Here is a 22,085-nt window from a genome sequence, read left to right on the forward strand (position 1 = left end):
TTATATATTAGATTTTCATGCAGACACCCTATATGAACATAATTCAACCAAATGATTACTAATTGATGTGATCACTAATAATTAGCAAACAATGTAAATAAAACAATAGTATTTAAAATTAATAATGATAACAGTGCTTTAAAAAAATATAGGAATTCTTATGATTACAAATTTTATAGCAATGGTATATTATTTTCATTTCTGCTTTTTATCATAATTTATATGTTTTTGCTGTTTCCATAGATTGATATGCTGAAACTTTCTCACCAGCAAGAACTTCAACAGATTTTAACAGAGCAAACTTTACGAAATTCTACAAGTCAAATTCCGGAACTTTTAAGTAAAATTGATGCCCAACAAGTAAGAAAAAATTCCATCAAACTTTTTATTATTTTTCAATAATTAAAGAATATCCATTAAATGCATGCTCATTTTTGTAATAGGTGCCTACACATATTTTATAAAAATAAATGAATAATTTATTATTTTTACATTTAATTAAATTTGTAAATTTAAGTTGATAGATTATTCATAAAATTCAGCAATGTTTAAGAATTTAATACAATTTATTTTTGCTTGAATAGAATTCGATCGAATAAAATTAATTTACATTTCTCATTAGCACAATTTATTCTTTGCTTAATGTGCTATTAAAAAAAATGAAGTGAAAATTAAAATTGTTTACGAATATTACGAAAATTTAAAGAATATAGAAAATTCTTTCTGGATTGATACAAGTTTAAAAGCAAAATCCCATGAAAATATTGCTTATGTATAAATATCTTTAATATAATAAAATTACGGATAAATAAACATTTATAAAACTAATATTAAATCCTTGATATAAATAAGAATGACTGAAAACAAGTTGAAATAAGTGTCAGTTTTGTTTTAGTGATAGGTGAGGACAGAGAGACATTTTTCCTGGCATATATTGTGATCATCATAAAAGAAGAAAGCGCCCACGTGTTTGTGCCTTATGTGGCTGTACATAAAAATGACAATAATAATGAACTTATCTTCAGGTGGGATCTGAAAGAGAGATGCCACGAACATTGATTGAGCTTTTATACCAAACCTGAGTCTCATGTTTACAGGTCATGTGATGGGGGGGGGGAGTAAAAATAGTGTGAGAAGTGGAAGAGGGGAGAAAGAAAGGAAATGAAGTTAACAGGCATTTTGTTTAACCACTACCAGGAAGCAACTGTTGCAAGAACGAATTTAATTTTTTGGAAAGGAAAAATCAACAACAGAAATTATTTCAATAAGCTATTTTCGGTCATTTTTTAGCTGCTTCCAGCTGACTGTTGCTAACAGCACCGTTTTCTTTCCCTATAAAGTTTTTTCAATCACTTTATTTTCCTTCAATTTATTTACTTATTATTATTTATAAAAATTTATTTATATAAGATATAGTTATAAAAAATTTATTTATATAAAATATAGTTATAAAAAATTTATTTATATAAAATTTATTTATATAAAATGTATTTATAAAAAATTTATATATATAAAATATATTTTTTTAAAATTTATTTACTTATTACTATTTATAAAAATTTATTTATATGAAATATATTTATAAAAAAATTATTTACTTATTACTATTTATAAAAATTTATTTATATTAAATATATTTATAAAAAAATTATTTATATAAATATATTTATAAAAATTTATTTACTTATTACTATTTATAAAAATTTATTTATATTAAATATATTTATAAAAATTTATTTATATTAAATATATTTATAAATATTTATTGATATAAAATATATTTATAAATATTTATTAATATAAAATATATTTATAAATATTTATTTATATAAAATATATTTATAAAACATTTATTTATTTTTACATAGACATCACCACTTATCAAGGCCAGGAGGTCACTCGAGGATAAATGTTAAAGAGTGTACAGTAGAAATTGGACAATATAGTAACCGTTAGTAATGGAGATTCGGTAAATTGTTTAACTTATATGGAAGGGCTCATCAAGAACTTGTTTACGTTAGACTGTAAGATAACCATATTGTAATCAGCTGGAAAGCAGAAAAACGGAAGACAATTCCATAGGCGTGCAGTTCTAAGAAAGAAGCTTTGCTCATGGAATCTACACTTAGGTTTAGGCACAGATAAAGAGTGGGGGAAACTAGTGATAGTGTTTTGTGCTAGACGGGTGTTTCTTGTGAAAGTTTGGCAAGGGGAGACCATAGAATGGAGCTCAGCCAAGCACCTGCCATGAAAATAACGATAAAGCAGAGACAAACTCGCAACATCTCTTCTGTGAGATAGAGGTTGCGGGGAAGAGAAAAGGACATCCCCCACAAGCCTACAAAGTCTATTTTGAACTCTATCAAGGCAGGATAAGTCCTTTCTAGCAACTCCTGCCCAGATGTGGCAACAGTACTCCATCCTTGGATGTACCTGGCTCTTATATAGATAGAGAATTGCATCAGCAGTGAGATATCTACTGGATCAATAGAAGGATCCCACCATTTTTCCAGCGGCCTTGGCAACGGATTTAATGTATGTGTTCCATTTAAGATCAGGAGTAATGGTCAAGCCCAGGAGCTTGTCAAAACATGAGGCCTCCCCAAAATGAAAGTCTTTTGAGTACTATAATTGGAATACCGTCAGGGCCGGTTGCTTTACTGGAATCAAGGTTTTTGATTAGCTTGGCAACATCACGTACAGATATTTGTATATCACATAGCATGTTTTCTGATACAGGAGGAAATATTGGAGGTTGGAAGCCTTGGTCGCAAAGGGTAGAATTAGCTGCAAAGTTCTTGGAAAAGAGTTTGGCTTTGTCTGATGCTGATGAGATTACCTCAGGTCCATTTATGAGAGTTGGGATACAGCACACGCTTCTGTTCAAAATTCTGTTTGCTATTTGCCAAAACTGGTGGGAACCAAGCCGCTGCTCAGCTACTTTGGATTTGACGGACTGAGCATACAACTCTCTTGCGTTCTTTATTACTTTTTTACAGTGGTTGCTGGCAGTTTTGAAACCGGCTTTAGTCTTAGTACATCTATTATGTTGGAAGCAATGGAAAAAATGACTTCAATGCACAATGGCAGCAGCACATTCTGGAGAGAACCACGGCTGCCTGATAGGTTTTTGCTGGAATTTTTCGAATTTATTTATATAAAATATATTTATAAAAAATTTATTTACTTATTACTATTTATAAAAATTTATTTATATTAAATATATTTATAAAAAAAATATATAAAATATATTTATAAAAAAATTATTTATATAAAATATATTTATGACAAATTTATTTATACAAAAAGTTTAAATATAAAAAATTTATTTACTCCTTACTATTTATAAATTTTATTTATATAAAACATATCTATAAAATATTTATTTATATAAAATATATTTATAAAAAAATTATTTACTTATTACTAATTATAAAAATTTATTTATATAAAATATATTTTTAAAACATTTATATAATTATTACTATTTATAAAAATTTATTTATATAAAATATAGTTATAAAAAATTTATTTACTTATTACTAATTATAAAAATTTATTTATATAAAATATATTTTTTTAAATTTATTTAATTATTACTATTTATAAAAATGTATTTATATAAAATATATTTATAAAAAAATATTTACTTATTACTATTTATAAAAGTTTATTTTTATAAAATATAGTTATAAAAAATTTATTTATATAAAATATATTTATAAAAAATGTATTAATATAAATATGTTTATACAAAATTTATTTACTTATTACTATTTGTAAAAATTTATTTATATTAAATATATTTGTAAAAAATTTATTTACTTATTACTATTTATAAAAATTTATTTATATTAAATATATTTATAAAAAATTTATTTACTTATTACTATTTATAAAAATTTATTTATATTAAATATATTTATAAAAAATTTATTTACTTATTACTATTTATAAAAATTTATTTATATTAAATATATTTGTAAAAAATTTATTTACTTATTACTATTTATAAAAATTTATTTATATTAAATATATTTGTAAAAAATTTATTTACTTATTACTATTTATAAAAATTTATTTATATTAAATATATTTATAAAAAATTTATTTACTTATTACTATTTATAAAAATTTATTTATATTAAATATATTTATAAAAAACAATGACTAAATCAAAATTTGATTTGATGCTGACACCTGAATTTGATGAGTCCACTTCTGTTGTTGACTGAGTCAAAGGGTTGAGTTGACGTGCAACCTCTGTTTTGTAAAAAAGATACACATGGTGATTTCCTTGAGATTGGCTGGAGACACATTGAGTGTATATCAACAACTTAGTGCTTCCGAGAAGACTAATTTAATGGCAATTAAAAATGCACTGTACATGGCATTTGTCATGGATCCATGTACAGCTTATGAGAAAAGCGCTTCTAGAAGACTCATGTCAGGAAAAACTGTGGATGTTTTTTTTTACAGAGCTAAAACAACTTGCAATTCTGTTTGGTGGTGAAGTATCAAAACAGACAGATGCGTTTTTAGCCGCCCTTCCAACCTGTGTAAAGAATAGTACAGGGGAGACACCTAGTCTGAACCCGGCCACCAATGGGACATGTTTCCACTGCAGCCGGTGGGGTTATTTCGTAAAAAGTTGCACTGACAGGGGGCAAGACACGTGCGGTTTCCAGTGTGTTAGTATTAGACACCTAGCCCAAAACTGTGTGGAAAACACATTAGAGGACAGGACATCAGTGCCGCGCTGCTTCCCAGACAAGATATAAGCAAGGCGCAACCAACAATGACTATATATGTACACCAAGTGCCTGGTTCAGCACTCCTTGACTCAGGCTGCTCACATACCATAGTGAGTGCCAAACTGTGTCGAACCTGGAATAAGAACATCAAAGTTATCACGATAGGCGGCGAGAAGCAAGCATGCTGTGGAGCCAGAACCATGAAGATCCATATGGACTCCGGTGTGGCTGTGAAATCAATGTGTTGGCGACGCAAGGGGATTTGCTAAGGTTCGACTTATAGCTAGGATATGATGCCATTAAGGCACTGGGGAGAATTGTCATTGGGACCATGTGCTTTTTGGAAACACCAGTGTGTGCTGTGATCTACATCGATCAGCCTGATTTCAAGGTAGACTACAACCATCATCAGAAGGCCTGGACTGCATCATGGAAGTGGACTGAGGGAAGGGCACCAACCAAACTTAAGAATGGCATTGCAAAGTAACCTCTATCTGACAAAGCTCATAATGAATACGAGCAAGAGCATGAGGTGTGGACCTGAGATGGATGGTTGATTCCCTACCCTGACTATAAGCTTGGACCTCTCAAAGGTCTGATACTCTTAATGGCAGTGGGTCAGCATAATAACTTGAAAGTAAGACAGGTGCTGGATTATCGTGAACTCAACAAGCATATTGAGGCTTACACTGCTGATGACGATATGTGCGCCAGCCAACTAAGAGAAAGGCACCAGAAAGGCCTAATGTGTCAATATTAGATTTGCAGAAGCCATATTTGCAGGTGCGAGTGGATGAGATGTTGTGGCCATTCCAGACAATGTGGTTTGGGGTTAGAAGTTCTACTTGACATGACTTAGCTTTGTTCTGAATGTGGCACCGCAGATTATGAAGACCATTGAGGATGCAGCATCAGTCTACATTGACGATGTGTACATCAATGAGGTACAGTCTGCATCGTGTGTCAGAGAAAAATTAACTCAGTTCGGCCTGGAGTGCAAGGATCCTGAACGTTTGAAAGAGGGAGCAAACATATTGGAGTTTGTGGGAAATTTATTCGCTACGTCCCGCGAAGGTTATCCCACAAGGTGTACGTCAATTAAGCTTTAAAGAAAACACAAAGGAAATAGCATGCAATACTAACAGGACTTAAAAGAATCACAAAGAGATACTTTAAGAACATGAAAGCATTAACATTTATTAGGGAGAAAAGATCACAGAGGGTTGGGAGAAAGGAAAACAGCAAAGCTGCAAAGTTCAATTATCAAAATATACTCAAGTTCAGATGTTCATCAGTTCGACTGTAAAGTAGCTGCCTAGAATTGTCCTTTGGGCAAGCGCAAAGCTTAATTTAACAAACGAGAGAGAAATCAGAAATTAGAGGTTTTGAAAGATATAGAAACTTACTGCGTGGTTATCGTTCAATAATCATCTTTTTTTCTTTATATGTGTATCTTATATATATATATCCTCTTCACCTTTTCCGAAGACGCATAATCCTTTAACTCTTTCAAAGTTCATTTTCGATGAAGGAATTAATCCGAGTACAAGCACTGATTAGGTAAAATCCTTAGTCTGCAAAAAACTCTTCAGTAGGTATATCCTGTATAGCACCACGACAAAGACCATAATTCAGCTTTCATCTCGACTGCTTTGTAGGTGATATTTAAATTGCTGCACATGCATCGCTTTCCACAATCAGATTCTAACTTGAAAAAGATCGATTTTCTCTTTCTCTTCGCATTACCAAGGAACTACAGCTTGGTCTCCTTTTCGGAACATCTTCCTGGAACACTCCAGCATACCTTCATTATTCGTTCATCTGAATAATGAAATGCATTTCCATTTTAAAGACTGGTATTGTCTGAGTTCCTCGAGACTTTTGTAACGATGTGTTACATGCATCAATTTTTGTCTGAAACTGGTTGTTCGCTCTTCAATTTCTTGTCAAAAAAGGCTTAGCCAATCAAACGTCATGACGGATGGCGTGATCTTAAGTCATCAGCAAGCAGCTTAATGCAACACAAAAAAAAAACAAGAAAGGGAAGGAAAGAGATAAAGAAGGAAAGAAATTAAATTTCTGACAAGTTGGACATTTTTGAGAAAGAAGACATCCTACGATTGAGGCATGGCAGAGGGATTCCAGGCATCTCTGACGTTATAACACGGCAGATAGTTTTTTTTCTTGTGTGGAAAACTTGTTGGTCACTTACCAGCCTGTGGCTAACTTTGTGCAGCTGTGAATGTTATTAAATGTAAAGTGAATTTGGTGACCACAGATTGGAATGATGTACCTGATGATACCCTCCTAACTCTAATAATAATGGAAACTCTGGAGAGAGTGAATGAGAAGGACCCTGCCAATGGGGAGTGGTGTGTCGATGGTGACGACGTAAATGTGTGGGTCGACGCCAGTTTATTAGCGTTGGGAGTCTCATTAGAGCAAAGAGAAAATGTGTTTGATGACGCATGTTGGCTGCGGCCTGTAGGCAACGCTCAACACATGAACCTGCTGAATTGAACGCTGTTGTAAAAGGTATAAATCTGGCAATGGAGATGAAAAAGTTGCACACAGAATTTATCTGCGTCTGCCACTGGATGCCTGACACACTTTCAAGACAAATCAGAATCCGTACTAAGGCGGCCTTAGTGAAATGTTGATCCGGCGAAGACTAGACAAGCTGAAGAGTCTGGTCTCTGAGTACGGGCTATCTGTGAGTGTAAAGCTGGTAGCATCACGCTGTAATTGTGCCGACCAATTAACCCATTTGCCTCACAAATGATATGAAACCATGAAAACGGGCGTGGATCACTGTTCAATCTTGTGCAGTTGCAGTTGGCATGATTAACCAATACCAAATAAAGGAGATTCGTGCACAGAGCGGATATTCAAGTATCAAGAGATATTTTGTATTTTGCGAGGTGTGTGGACCCAGCAGTAACAATGGTTGATGTCAAGCAGATTGTCAAGCACTGTGAGGCATGTCAGTCTGTTGATCCTGTACCAAAGCAATGGCAGAAATGGCAATTAGAAGTTAAGGACATATGGCAACGGGTGGTGAGTAATATTACCTATTACAGTGATAAGCCTTTTTTAACTCTTATTGATTGTGGACCTACACGTTTGCAGTATGGTGACAAATGACTAGGCCAGACTCGGCAAATGTTGTTCACCAATTATCATCCATCTTTTCTGAGCAAGGTGCACTGAAATAGGTCTTGACGAACAACGATGCCACTTTTTGCAGCCAATAAGTTCGGCAGTTGTTAGATGAATGGAGTGCTGACTACAATTGCAATATACTCATGTGCCATCAGGAAATGCCATTGCTGAAAGGAGCCATTGCAACATTAAGAGAATTGCTGCCAGGAAGCAATGTACCATTACAGAGGTCACATATTGTTATAACATCATGCCAAAGGATGGGAAGTCACCTACAACAGTGCCTGCCAATGCTATACACACCTACTGCATCAGAATAAAGGGTATTGACACTACACAGCCGGTCGACGAGGGAACACACAATGTGATAGGGGACCAGTCTGGGTGAGATCCTCAGAAAACCGGTGACCACCAAGTTCAAACGAGGATGAATATCTGGGGTGATCAGCCAGCAGTCGGTCCTAGTTCATGAAACTCTACGCCATGTGTGTGATCTCCGCCCAGCTGCTGAGAAACATCACACAACTACAGAGGAGGGCGATGAATCATCAAGTGATGAGCTGCTGACAAACGCGATCAGTGAACCCCTTCCACCAGAGAGCATTGGCTATAGTTTGCTTGACAAACCAGAAACAGAACCAGACATGATTAATGTGCCTCTTCGCAGAAGCAAGCAGAATAAAAGACCAACCCCACAATGCACTCTGTGATCATGAGATCAAGGAGGTGTGTGATAGTCATCAAAGAAGCAAGCACCCATGTATTGCCATACGTAAAAATGACAATACTAACAAACTTACATCTAGGTGGGATCTGAAAGAGAGATGCCATGAAGATTTATTGAGCTTTTATACGTAACCCGAGTCAGATGTTTACAGGTCATGTGATGAGGGAAAAATGGATAAAAATGGTATGAGAAGTGGAAGAGGGGAGAAAGGGAGGAAATGAAGTCAATAGGCATTTTGTTTAACCACTACCAGGAAGCAATTGTTGCAAGAACAAATTGATATTTTTTGGAAAGAAAAAGTCGACAACTGAAGTTATTTCAACATATATAATCAAAAATCTTTCAGCTAATATTAATTGTTGTAAGTTTAGAGCGCTAGTGCGCATGCGCACCAGATGTTTACAAATAGAACAAAATTGGCACCTTTTCCCAGCTTAGTCGTTCGTTACCGACCATGTTGTTGTACCTGCTGAATTTTATGTTGGATAAAACCTTTCTAATATCTTAAAAGGTCTTTATTTTCATTACAATTTATTCAACATAAAATTAAAAATTAACAGCAACAATGGATGCTATACTGAGACCTGGTAAATTCGAAGGATCGTCAGATACAACCGCTGACGAATGGAATCATTGGTATCGTACCCTCATCAACTGCATCGACTCTCTCACAGCCGTTCATCCTCAAAATCCTCCGAATAAGTTAAGTATTCTGATTAATTTCATCTCACCGAAGGTCTATTCTCTTATATCTCACTGTTCAACATTCAAGAGGGCTATTAGCATCCTTCAAGCAACCTATGTAAAACGGGTAAATTCTGTGTTTGCTCGTCACCTTCTCGCCACTAGGAAACAAAATCAAGGTGAATCTATTGATCAGTTTCTCCTAAAACTAAAGAATCTTTCTAAGGATTGTAAATTTGAAGATGTTACTGCCTCTCAACATGCGGAGCTAGTGATACATGACGCATTTATCACAGGTCTCACTTCCTCAACTATTAGGCAGAGATTACTTGAAAGTTTTGAAATTAACCTAGATCATGCCGTAGCAACTGCACGAAGTCTAGAAATGGCCCAACATAATGCAGCAGCTTATGACACATCAATTGTAGCAAAGGCATCTATTCATGCAGATGAATCTGAAAATAACTCTAGTCTGGAACTAACTAATGAATGTGCTGCTGTTTCCAGAAATAATCAGGCGACTCACTTCACCAGATGCCAATTTCGTTCTATTTGTAAACATCTGGTGCGCATGCGCACTAGCGCTCTAAGCTCACAACACTCTCCGCCACATTTTACAGGGTTTAGTTGCAAGTTAAGACGGTTGATAACCTTTCTAAAAGCTTCCATATTTTCATTTAATTCTTTATTAGTTTTTCCTCCGATGACAATGTCATCAATGTAGGCAAATGTACCTTGGAGTTCATGTTCTTGAATCAGATTATGCATAATACGTTGAAACACAGCTACTGAGTTCGTTAGCCCAAAAGGTAACCTAGAAAACTCGTATAGTCCTCCGTCAGCTTCAAATGCTGTGTAAATTCTCTCGTCTCTACGTATAGGGCATTGATAATATGCAGACTTCAGGTCCAACTTATTGAAAATTTTGTACTGTGATAGTTGGCGTATGATATCCGAAATTTTGGGAAGCGGAAAAGCATCCAAAAGTGTAAACCGATTTATAGTTGCAGAATAGTCAACGACCATGCGACGCTTATGTCGTGATTGTAGATCAATATTCATGCTATCCTTTTGTCTATCCATGTAGGACATATCAACAAAAACTGTTATAAATTGTCTCCAGAATTTATTTACCTTTTTTGGCTGCCCAGATTCCATCCATAGTGATCGAGGAAGTCAGTTTATTTCATGTGAACTAAAAGAGTTTCTCTGGCAACATGGAGTTGTGATTACCCACTCAACTCCATACCATCCAATCGGCAATGGACAATGTGAAAGAGTAAATGGCACAATTTGGAAAACGATCAAACTTGCACTCAAAACCAGGCAATTGGATGAACGTCACTGGCATGAAGTACTCGACATAGCTTTGCACTCTATTCGATCGCTACTTTGTACAGCAACTAACTCAACCCCACACGAGAGAATCTTTAACTTTTCCAGAAGGTCGGGCACCGGATATACCTTACCCGAGTGGCTGCAAGGAGGACCGGCCCTCCTTAGGAAGTTTGTCTGCCAACACAAGTCAGATGCCCTAGTGGAACCAGTAGATATATCTGCAACTCCCAATTTTGCCAGAATTCGTTTCCCTGACGGCCGTCAGTCAACAGTCTCAACAGAAGACCTAGCCCCCACTCCTGTCACTGACCCCTCCTCTACAAACTTGGAATCTCCTGTCTCCCCTGATCATGGTACATCACCAGATTCTACTACTCCATCAAACATCTGCGAACCAGAGTTGATTGATCAACAGGAGACCCCAAAGAATAATACCTCACCAAATGGAGAATCTTTCTCTTCAGTCGACAAAACAAAGTGTTTAGAAATAGAAGAGCAGCAGCAACAGTCTGACTCGAAGAAGGGCGTTTTCAAATTTCTTCCAGAAGCAACAAAAAGGGGAAGGAAGATCACCTGCAACCCGAAATATAAATAAAATGTGGCGGAGAGTGTTGTGAGTTTAGAGTGCTAGTGCGCATGCGCACCAGATGTTTACAAATAGAACGAAATTGGCGCCTTTTCCCAGCTTAGTCGTTCGTTACCGACCATGTTGTTGTACCTGCTGAATTTTATGTTGAATAAAACCTTTCTAATATCTTAAAAGTTCTTTACTTTTCATTACATTAATTTGGCTATTTTAAGATGTTTCTCATTTTTTCTATTCATTTAACATCATTTTTTCCTTGTTAAGAGGCCAGACATTTCTGATTTTACACAAATTCACTCTCTATCTCTCATGGTTCAGTAATCTCCAAATTCCACTGTGCTGTGGTCTTGTCCAATCACTTGCTTCCAAGTTTTCCTTGGCTGGTCAATATTTTTGCATGGGGTTTATCCTAAAGACGAATGAATTATATTGCTAGTATACACATGAAACTCTCGTCCTCTTTGAAGTCACCTTACTCAGCTGCAATGGAATTTTCATCCTTCTGGATAAACCATTGCAAAAGCGTGAATGTTTTAAACATTAACCCATTTGCCTCACAAATGATATGAAGCCATGAAAACGGGCGTGGATCACTGTTCGATCTTGTGCAGTTGCAGTTGGCATGATTAACCAATACCAAATAATGTTTTAAACATTCATGCTTTTGCAATGGTCTATCCAGAAGGATGAAAATTTCATTGCAGCTGAGTAAGGTGACTTCAAAGAGGACGAGAGTTTAATGTGTGTACTAGCAATATAATTCATTTGTCTTTAGGATAAACCCCATGCTCAGCAAGTATCATGCATTCATCAAATTCTCTGACCTGATGTGTTGGATTTGGTCTAATTTAAAAATTGCATATCCATCTGATCATGGATCTGCACTATGCTGTATAAGGGCAAGAGAGGACTAAGAAAAGGTCAAGTATTCACTGCTATATGTCATGTCATTCCTTACACTGCTACTGTACACTATATCCTGGATGAAGACAGGGACAACACATGATGTTATCAAAAATTTTGGCCAAACTCCCCATGTAGCTATATAGAATTATCATCTAACAAGTGAACTTTTATCTTCTAGATGTTAGAAACAATCTGCTATCACCAGGGTACTATCATCTAGTACAAAATAGAAAACACAAGTAAATGGTTACAAAATAGAAAACACATGGAAATGGTTACAAAAAAGAAAACTCATGGACATGGTTACAAAATAGAAAACTCATGGAAATAGTTAAAAATAGAACACACATGGACAAGGCTACAAAATAGAAAACACATGGAAATGGTTACAAAATAGAAAACACATGGAAATGGTTATGAAATAGAAAACTACTGGAAATGGTTACAAAAAAGAAATCTCATGGACATGGTTACAAAACAGAAACCTCATAGACATGGTTACAAAATAGAAAACACATGGACATGGTTACAAAATAGAAAACTCATGGAAATGGTTACAAAATAGAAAACACATGGAAATGGTTACAAAATAGAAACCCCATGGACATGGTTACAAAATAGAAAACACATGGAAATGGTTAGAAAACAGAAAACACATGGAAATGGTTACAAAATAGAAAACTCATGGAAATCTTTACAAAATAGAAAACACATGGAAATGGTTACAAAATAGAAAACACATGGAAATGGTTACAAAATAGAAAACTCATGGAAATGGTTACAAAATAGAAAACTCATGGAAATAGTTACAAAATAGAAAAGACATGAACATGGTTACAAAATAGAAAACTCATGGAAATGATTACAAAATAGAAAACTCATGGAAATGGTTACAAAATAGAAAACTCATGGAAATGGCTACAAAATAGAAAACTCTTAGAAATGGTTATGAAATAGAAAACTCAGGGAAATGGTTACAAAATAGAAAACGCATGGACATGGTTACAAAATAGAACACTCATGGAAATGGTTACAAAATAGAAAACTCTTGGAAATGGTTACAAAATAGAAAACTCATGGAAATGGTTACAAAATAGAAAACTCTTGGAAATGATTATAAAATAGAAAATTCATGGAAATGCTCACACCATAGAAAATTCATGGACATGGTTAAAAAATAGACAACTAATGGACATGGCTACAAAATAGAAAACACATGGAAATGGTTACAAAATAGAAACCTCACGGACATGGTTAAAAAATAGGAAACTTATGGAAGTGGTTACAAAATAGAAAACTCATGGAAATGGTTATGAAATAGAAAACTCATGGAAATGGTTACAACATAGAAAACTCATGGAAATGGTTACAAAATAGAAAACTCTTGGAAATGGGTACAAAATAGAAAACACATGAACATGGTTACAAAATAGAAAACTCATGGAAATGGTTACAAAATAGAAAACTCATGGAAATGGTTACAAAATAGAAAACTCTTGGAAATGGTTATAAAATAGAAAACTCTTGGAAATGGTTATAAAATAGAAAACTCATGGAAATGGTCACAAAATAGAAAACTCATGGAAATCATTACAAAATAGAAAACACATGGAAATGGTTACAAAATAGAAACACATGACCATGGCTACAAAATAGAGAGCTCATGGAAATGGTTACAAAATAGAAAACTCTTGGAAATTGTTACAAAATAGAAAACACATGGAAATGGTTACACAATAGAAACCTCATGGACATGGTTACCAAATAGAAAACTCATGGAAATTATTACAAAATAGAAAACACATTGACATGGCTACAAAATAGGAAACACATGGAAATGGTTACAAAATAGAAAACACATGGAAATGGTTACAACATGGAAAACACATGGAAATGGTTACAAAATAGAAAACACATGGAAATGGTTACAAAATAGAAAACTCATGGAAATGGTTACAAAATAGAAAACTCATGGACATGGTTAGAAAATTGAAAACACATAGACATGGCTACAAAATAGTAAACACATGGGAATGGTTACAAAATAGAAAACACATGCAAATGGCTACAAAATAGAAAACACATGGAAATGGTTACAAAATAGAAAACTCATGGAAATGGTTACAAAATAGAAAACTCATGGAAATGGTTACAAAATAGAAAACTCATTGAAATGGTTACAAAATAGAAAACTCTTGGAAATGGTTACAAAATAGAACACCCATGGACATGGCTACAAAATAGAAAACTCATGGAAATGGTTACAAAATAGAAAACTCATGGAAATGGTTACAAAATAGAAAACGCATGGAAATGGTAACAAAATAGAAAACTCTTGGAAATGGTTACAAAATAGAAAACACATGGACATTGCTACAAAATAGAAAACTCATGGAAATGTTTAAAAAATAGAAAACTCATGGAAATGATTACAAAATAGAAAACTCATGGACATGGTTACAAAATAGAAAACACATGGAAATTCTTACAAAATAGAAAACACTTGGAAATGGTTACAAAATAGAAAACACATAAACATGGTTACAAAAAAGAAAACACATGGACATGGTTACAAAAAAGAAAACACATGGACATGGTTACAAAATAGGAAACTCATGGAAATGGTTACAAAATAGAAAACTCATGGAAATGGTTACAAAATAGATAACACATGGGAATGGTTACAAAATAGAAAACACATGGAAATGGTTACAAAATAAAAAACTCATGGAAATGGTTATTAAGTAGAAAATCCATGGAGATTGTTACAAAATTGAAACCTCATGGACATGGTTACAAAATAGAAACCTCATTGACATTGGTACAAAATAGAAACCTCATAGACATGTTTACAAAATAGAAAACTCATGGAAATGGTTACAAAATAGAAAACTAATGGAAATGGTTACAAAATAGAAATCTCATTGACAATGTTACAAAATAGAAAACTCATGGACATGGTTAAAAAATAGAAAACAGATCGAAATGGTTACAAAATAAAAACTCATGGTCATCGTTACAAAATAGAAAACTCATGGACATGGTTACAAAATAGAAAACACATGGAAATGGTTATAAAATAGAAAACACATAGAAATTGTTACAAAATTGAAAACACATGGAAATTGTTACAAAATAGAAAACACATGGACATGGTTACAAAATAGAAAACTCAAGGAAATGGTTACAAAATAGATAACTCATGGACATAGTTACAAATTGAAAACACATAAACATTGCTGCAAAATAGAAAACTCGTGGAAATGGTTACAAAATAGAAAACTCATGGAAATGGTTAAAAATAAAAAACTCATGGAAATGGTTACAAAATAGAAAACTCATGGACATGGTTACAAAATAGAAAACTCATGGACATGGTTACAAAATAGAAAACTCATGGAAATGATTACAAAATAGAAAACTCATTGAAATGGTTACAAAATAGAACACTCATGGAAATGGTTACGAAATAGAAAACACATGGAAATGGTTATAAAATAGAAAACTCATGAAAATTGTTAGAAAATAGAAGACTCATTGAAATGGTTACGAAATAGAACACTCATTGACATGGTTACAAAATAGATACACATGGAAATGGTTACAAAATAGAAAACACATCGAAATGGTTACAAAATTGGAAACTCGTGGAAATGGTTACAAACTAGAAAACACATGGACATGGCTACAAAATAGAAAACTAATGGAAGTGGTTACAAAATAGAAAACACATTGACATGGCTACAAAATAGAAAACTCTTGGAAATAGTTACAAAATAGAAAACACATTGACATGGTTACTAAATAGAAAACACATGGACATGGTTACAAAATAGAAAACTCATGGACATGGCTACAAAATAGAAAACTCATGGACATGGCTACAAAATAGAACACTCATGGAAATGGTTACAAAATAGAAAACTCTTGGAAATGGTTACAAAATAGAAAACTCATGGAAATGGTTACAAAATAGAAAACTCTTGGAAATGATTATAAAATAGAAAATTCATGGAAATGCTCACACCATAGAAAATTCATGGACATGGTTAAAAAATAGACAACTAATGGACATGGCTACAAAATAGAAAACACATGGAAATGGTTACAAAATAGAAACCTCACGGACATGGTTAAAAAATAGGAAACTTATGGAAGTGGTTACAAAATAGAAAACTCATGGAAATGGTTATGAAATAGAAAACTCATGGAAATGGTTACAACATAGAAAACTCATGGAAATGGTTACAAAATAGAAAACTCTTGGAAATGGGTACAAAATAGAAAACACATGAACATGGTTACAAAATAGAAAACTCATGGAAATGGTTACAAAATAGAAAACTCATGGAAATGGTTACAAAATAGAAAACTCTTGGAAATGGTTATAAAATAGAAAACTCTTGGAAATGGTTATAAAATAGAAAACTCTTGGAAATGGTTATAAAATAGAAAACTCATGGAAATGGTCACAAAATAGAAAACTCATGGAAATCATTACAAAATAGAAAACACATGGAAATGGTTACAAAATAGAAAACACATGACCATGGCTACAAAATAGAGAGCTCATGGAAATGGTTACAAAATAGAAAACTCTTGGAAATTGTTACAAAATAGAAAACACATGGAAATGGTTACACAATAGAAACCTCATGGACATGGTTACAAAATAGAAAACTCATGGAAATTATTACAAAATAGAAAACACATTGACATGGCTACAAAATAGGAAACACATGGAAATGGTTACAAAATAGAAAACGCATGGAAATGGTTACAACATGGAAAACACATGGAAATGGTTACAAAATAGAAAACACATGGAAATGGTTACAAAATAGAAAACTCATGGAAATGGTTACAAAATAGAAAACTCATGGACATGGTTAGAAAATTGAAAACACATAGACATGGCTACAAAATAGTAAACACATGGGAATGGTTACAAAATAGAAAACACATGGGAATGGTTACAAAATAGAAAACACATGGAAATGGTTACAAAATAGAAACCTCACGGACATGGTTAGAAAACAGAAAACAGATGGAAATGGTTACAAAATAGAACACTCTTGGAAATGGTTGCAAAATAGAAAACACATGATAATGGTTACAAAATAGAAAACACATGCAAATGGCTACAAAATAGAAAACACATGGAAATGGTTACAAAATAGAAAACTCATGGAAATGGTTACAAAATAGAAAACTCATGGAAATGGTTACAAAATAGAAAACTCATTGAAATGGTTACAAAATAGAAAACTCTTGGAAATGGTTACAAAATAGAACACCCATGGACATGGCTACAAAATAGAAAACTCATGGAAATGGTTACAAAATAGAAAACTCATGGAAATGGTTACAAAATAGAAAACGCATGGAAATGGTAACAAAATAGAAAACTCTTGGAAATGGTTACAAAATAGAAAACACATGGACATTGCTACAAAATAGAAAACTCATGGAAATGTTTAAAAAATAGAAAACTCATGGAAATGATTACAAAATAGAAAACTCATGGAAATTCTTACAAAATAGAAAACACCTGGAAATGTATACAAAATAGAAAACACACAAACATGGTTACAAAAAAGAAAACACATGGACATGGTTACAAAAAAGAAAACACATCGACATGGTTACAAAATAGAAAACTCATGGAAATGGTTACAAAATAGAAAAAACATGGACATGGTTACAAAATAGAAAATACATGGAAATAGTTACAAAATAGAAATCTCATTGACATTGTTACAAAATAGAAAACTCATGGACATGGCTAAAAAATAGAAAACAGATCGAAATGGTTAAAAATAGAAAACTCATGGACATGGTTACAAAATAGAAAACTCATGGACATGGTTACAAAATAGAAAACTCAAGGAAATGGTTACAAAATAGAAAACACATGGAAATGGTTACAAAATAGAAAACACATGGAAATTGTTACAAAATTGCAAACACATGGACATTGTTACAAAATAGAAAACACATGGACATGGTTACAAAATAGAAAACTCATGCACATAGTTACAAATTGAAAACACATAAACATTGCTGCAAAATAGAAAACTCGTGGAAATGGTTACAAAATAGAAAACTCATGGAAATGGTTAAAAATAAAAAACTCATGGAAATGGTTACAAAATAGAAAACTCATGGACATGGTTACAAAATAGAAAACTCATGGACATGGTTACAAAATAGAAAACTCATGGAAATGATTACAAAATAGACAACACATGGACATGGTTACAAAATAGAAAACTCATGGACATGGTTACAAAATAGAAAACTCATGGACATGGTTACAGAATAGAAAAATCATGGAAATTGTTACAAAATAGAAAACTCATTGAAATGGTTACAAAATAGAAAACTATTGGAAATGGTTACAAAATAGAAAAAACATGGAAATGGTTACAAAATAGAAAACTCATGGAAATTGTTAGAAAATAGAAGACTCATTGAAATGGTTACGAAATAGAACACTCATGGACGTGGTTACAAAATAGATACACATTAAAATGGTTACAAAATAGAAAACTCATGGAAATATTTACAAAATGGACAGGGTTACAAAATAGAAAACTCTTGCAAATGGTTACAAAATAGAAAACTCATGGAAATTGTTACAAAATAGAAAACACATGAACATGGCTACAAAATAGAGAACTCATGGAAACGGTTACAAAATAGAAAACTCTTGGAAATTGTTACAAAATAGAAAACACATGGAAATGGTTACACAATAGAAACCTCATGGACATGGTTACAAAATAGAAAACTCATGGAAATTATTACAAAATAGAAAACACATTGACATGGCTACAAAATAGGAAACACATGGAAATGGTTAAAAATAGAAAACACATGGAAATGGTTACCAAATAGAAAACACATGGAAATGTATACAAAATAGAAAACTCATGGAAATTTTTACAAAAATAGATAACTCATCGAAATGATTACTAAATAGAAAACTCATGGAAATGGTTACAAAATAGAAAACTCATTGAAATGGTTACAAAATAGAAAACTCATTGAAATGGTTACAAAATAGAAAACTCATTGAAATGGTTACAAAATAGAAAACTCTTGGAAATGGTTACAAAATAGAAAACTCATGGAAATGGTTACAAAATAGAAAACACATGGAAATGATTACAAAATAGAAAACTCATGGAAATCTTTACAAAATAGAAACCTCATGGAAATGGCTACAAAATAGGAAACACATGGAAATGGTTACAAAATAAACAAGACATGGACATGGTTACAAAATAGAACATTCATGGAAATTCTTACAAAATAGAAAACTCATGGACATGGTTACAAAATAGAAAACACATGGAAATTCTTACAAAATAGAAAACACTTGGAAATGGTTACAAAATAGAAAACACATAAACATGGTTACAAAAAAGAAAACACATGGACATGGTTACAAAAAAGAAAACACATGGACATGGTTACAAAATAGGAAACTCATGAAAATGGTTACAAAATAGAAAACTCATGGAAATGGTTACAAAATAGAAAACACATGGGAATGGTTACAAAATAGAAAACACATGGAAATGGTTACAAAATAAAAAACTCATGGAAATGGTTATTAAGTAGAAAATCCATGGAGATTGTTACAAAATTGAAACCTCATGGACATGGTTACAAAATAGAAACCTCATTGACATTGGTACAAAATAGAAACCTCATAGACATGTTTACAAAATAGAAAACTCATGGAAATGGTTACAAAATAGAAAACTAATGGAAATGGTTACAAAATAGAAATCTCATTGACAATGTTACAAAATAGAAAACTCATGGACATGGCTAAAAAATAGAAAACAGATCGAAATGGTTACAAAATAAAAACTCATGGTCATCGTTACAAAATAGAAAACTCATGGACATGGTTACAAAATAGAAAACACATGGAAATGGTTATAAAATAGAAAACACATGGAAATTGTTACAAAATTGAAAACACATGGAAATTGTTACAAAATAGAAAACACATGGACATGGTTACAAAATAGAAAACTCAAGGAAATGGTTACAAAATAGATAACTCATGGACATAGTTACAAATTGAAAACACATAAACATTGCTGCAAAATAGAAAACTCGTGGAAATGGTTACAAAATAGAAAACTCATGGAAATGGTTAAAAATAAAAAACTCATGGAAATGGTTACAAAATAGAAAACTCATGGACATGGTTACAAAATAGAAAACTCATGGACATGGTTACAAAATAGAAAACTCATGGAAATGATTACAAAATAGAAAACTCATTGAAATGGTTACAAAATAGAACACTCATGGAAATGGTTACGAAATAGAAAACACATGGAAATGGTTATAAAATAGAAAACTCATGAAAATTGTTAGAAAATAGAAGACTCATTGAAATGGTTACGAAATAGAACACTCATTGACATGGTTACAAAATAGATACACATGGAAATGGTTACAAAATAGAAAACACATCGAAATGGTTACAAAATAGGAAACTCGTGGAAATGGTTACAAACTAGAAAACACATGGACATGGCTACAAAATAGAAAACTAATGGAAGTGGTTACAAAATAGAAAACACATTGACATGGCTACAAAATAGAAAACTCTTGGAAATAGTTACAAAATAGAAAACACATTGACATGGTTACTAAATAGAAAACACATAGACATGGCTACAAAATAGAAAACTCATGGACATGGCTACAAAATAGAAAACTCATGGAAATGGTTACAAAATAGAAAACTCTTGGAAATGGTTATAAAATAGAAAACACATGGACATGGCTACAAAATAGAAAAATCATGGAAATGGTTACAAAAGAGATAACTCATCGGAATGATTACTAAATCGAAAACTCATGGAAATGTTTACAAAATAGAAAACTCTTGGAAATGGTTACAAAATAGAAACCTCTTGGAAATGGTTACAAAATAGAACACCCATGGACATGGCTACAAAATAGAAAACTCATTGAAATTGTTACAAAATAGAAAACTCATTGAAATGGTTACAAAATAGAAAACTCATTGAAATGGTTACAAAATAGAAAACTCATGGAAATGGTTACAAAATAGAAAACTATTGGAAATGGTTACAAAATAGAAAACACATGGACATTGCTACAAAAGAGAAAACTCATGGAAATGGTTACAAAATAGAAAACTTATGGAAATGGTTACAAAATAGGAATCTCATGGAAATGTTTACAAATAGAAAACACATTGACATGGCTACAACATAGAAAACTCATGGACATGGCTACTAAATAGAAAACACATGGAAATGGTTACAAAGTAGAAAACACATGGAAATGGTTACAAAATAGAAAACACATGAACATGGCTACAAAATAGAAAACTCATGGAAAATGTTACAAAAGAGAAAACTCATGGACATGGCTACAAAATAGAAAACACATGGAAATGGTTACAAAGTAGAAAACACATGGATATTGTTACAAAATAGAAAACACATGGACATGGTTACAAAATAGAAAACACATGGACATGGTTACAAAATAGAAAACACATGGAAATGCTTACAAAGTAGAAAACTCATGGACATGGTTACAAAATAGAAAACTCATGGGCATGGTTACAAAATAGAAAACTCATGGAAATGGTTACAAGATAGAAAACTCATTGACGTACCTCTCCATCGTACAGTATATCGATACACTAAGGCTGACTGGGATAGCTTCCGTACATTTATATCTGATCTACCTCTACATTCCATGTTTAAAAGGATGTGTCCTCTATAGTATCAGACCTGACGGAATGGTTAATTGTAGGTATAGGGTATACCCTCGAAAAAGTTTCAGCAAAAACCTAACAGCAAGCCATGGTTCTCTCCAGAATGTGCTGCTGCCATTGCGCACAGAAATCACTTTTTCC

At 32.8% G+C, this 22,085-nt stretch overlaps 1 protein-coding gene across 21 annotated transcripts in view; it reads left to right on the forward strand.

Moving 5' to 3' along the window:
• LOC145291308 (centrosomal protein of 162 kDa-like) overlaps nucleotides 1-22,085 on the forward strand; it is a 927,819-nt gene that overhangs the window by 822,030 nt on the left and 83,704 nt on the right. For all 21 annotated transcript variants that reach the window (XM_080137033.1, XM_080137018.1, XM_080137021.1 and 18 more), the window contains one exon: nucleotides 244-360. In XM_080137033.1, the coding sequence (XP_079993159.1) occupies nucleotides 244-360 (117 nt within the window). The remainder of the gene's footprint in view (nucleotides 1-243; nucleotides 361-22,085) is intronic.

Source organism: Euprymna scolopes, chromosome 12 (assembly GCF_053919585.1).
Source record: "Euprymna scolopes isolate OS-2025 chromosome 12, ASM5391958v1, whole genome shotgun sequence".
In the NCBI taxonomy this organism is placed as follows: Eukaryota; Metazoa; Mollusca; class Cephalopoda; order Sepiida; family Sepiolidae; genus Euprymna; species Euprymna scolopes.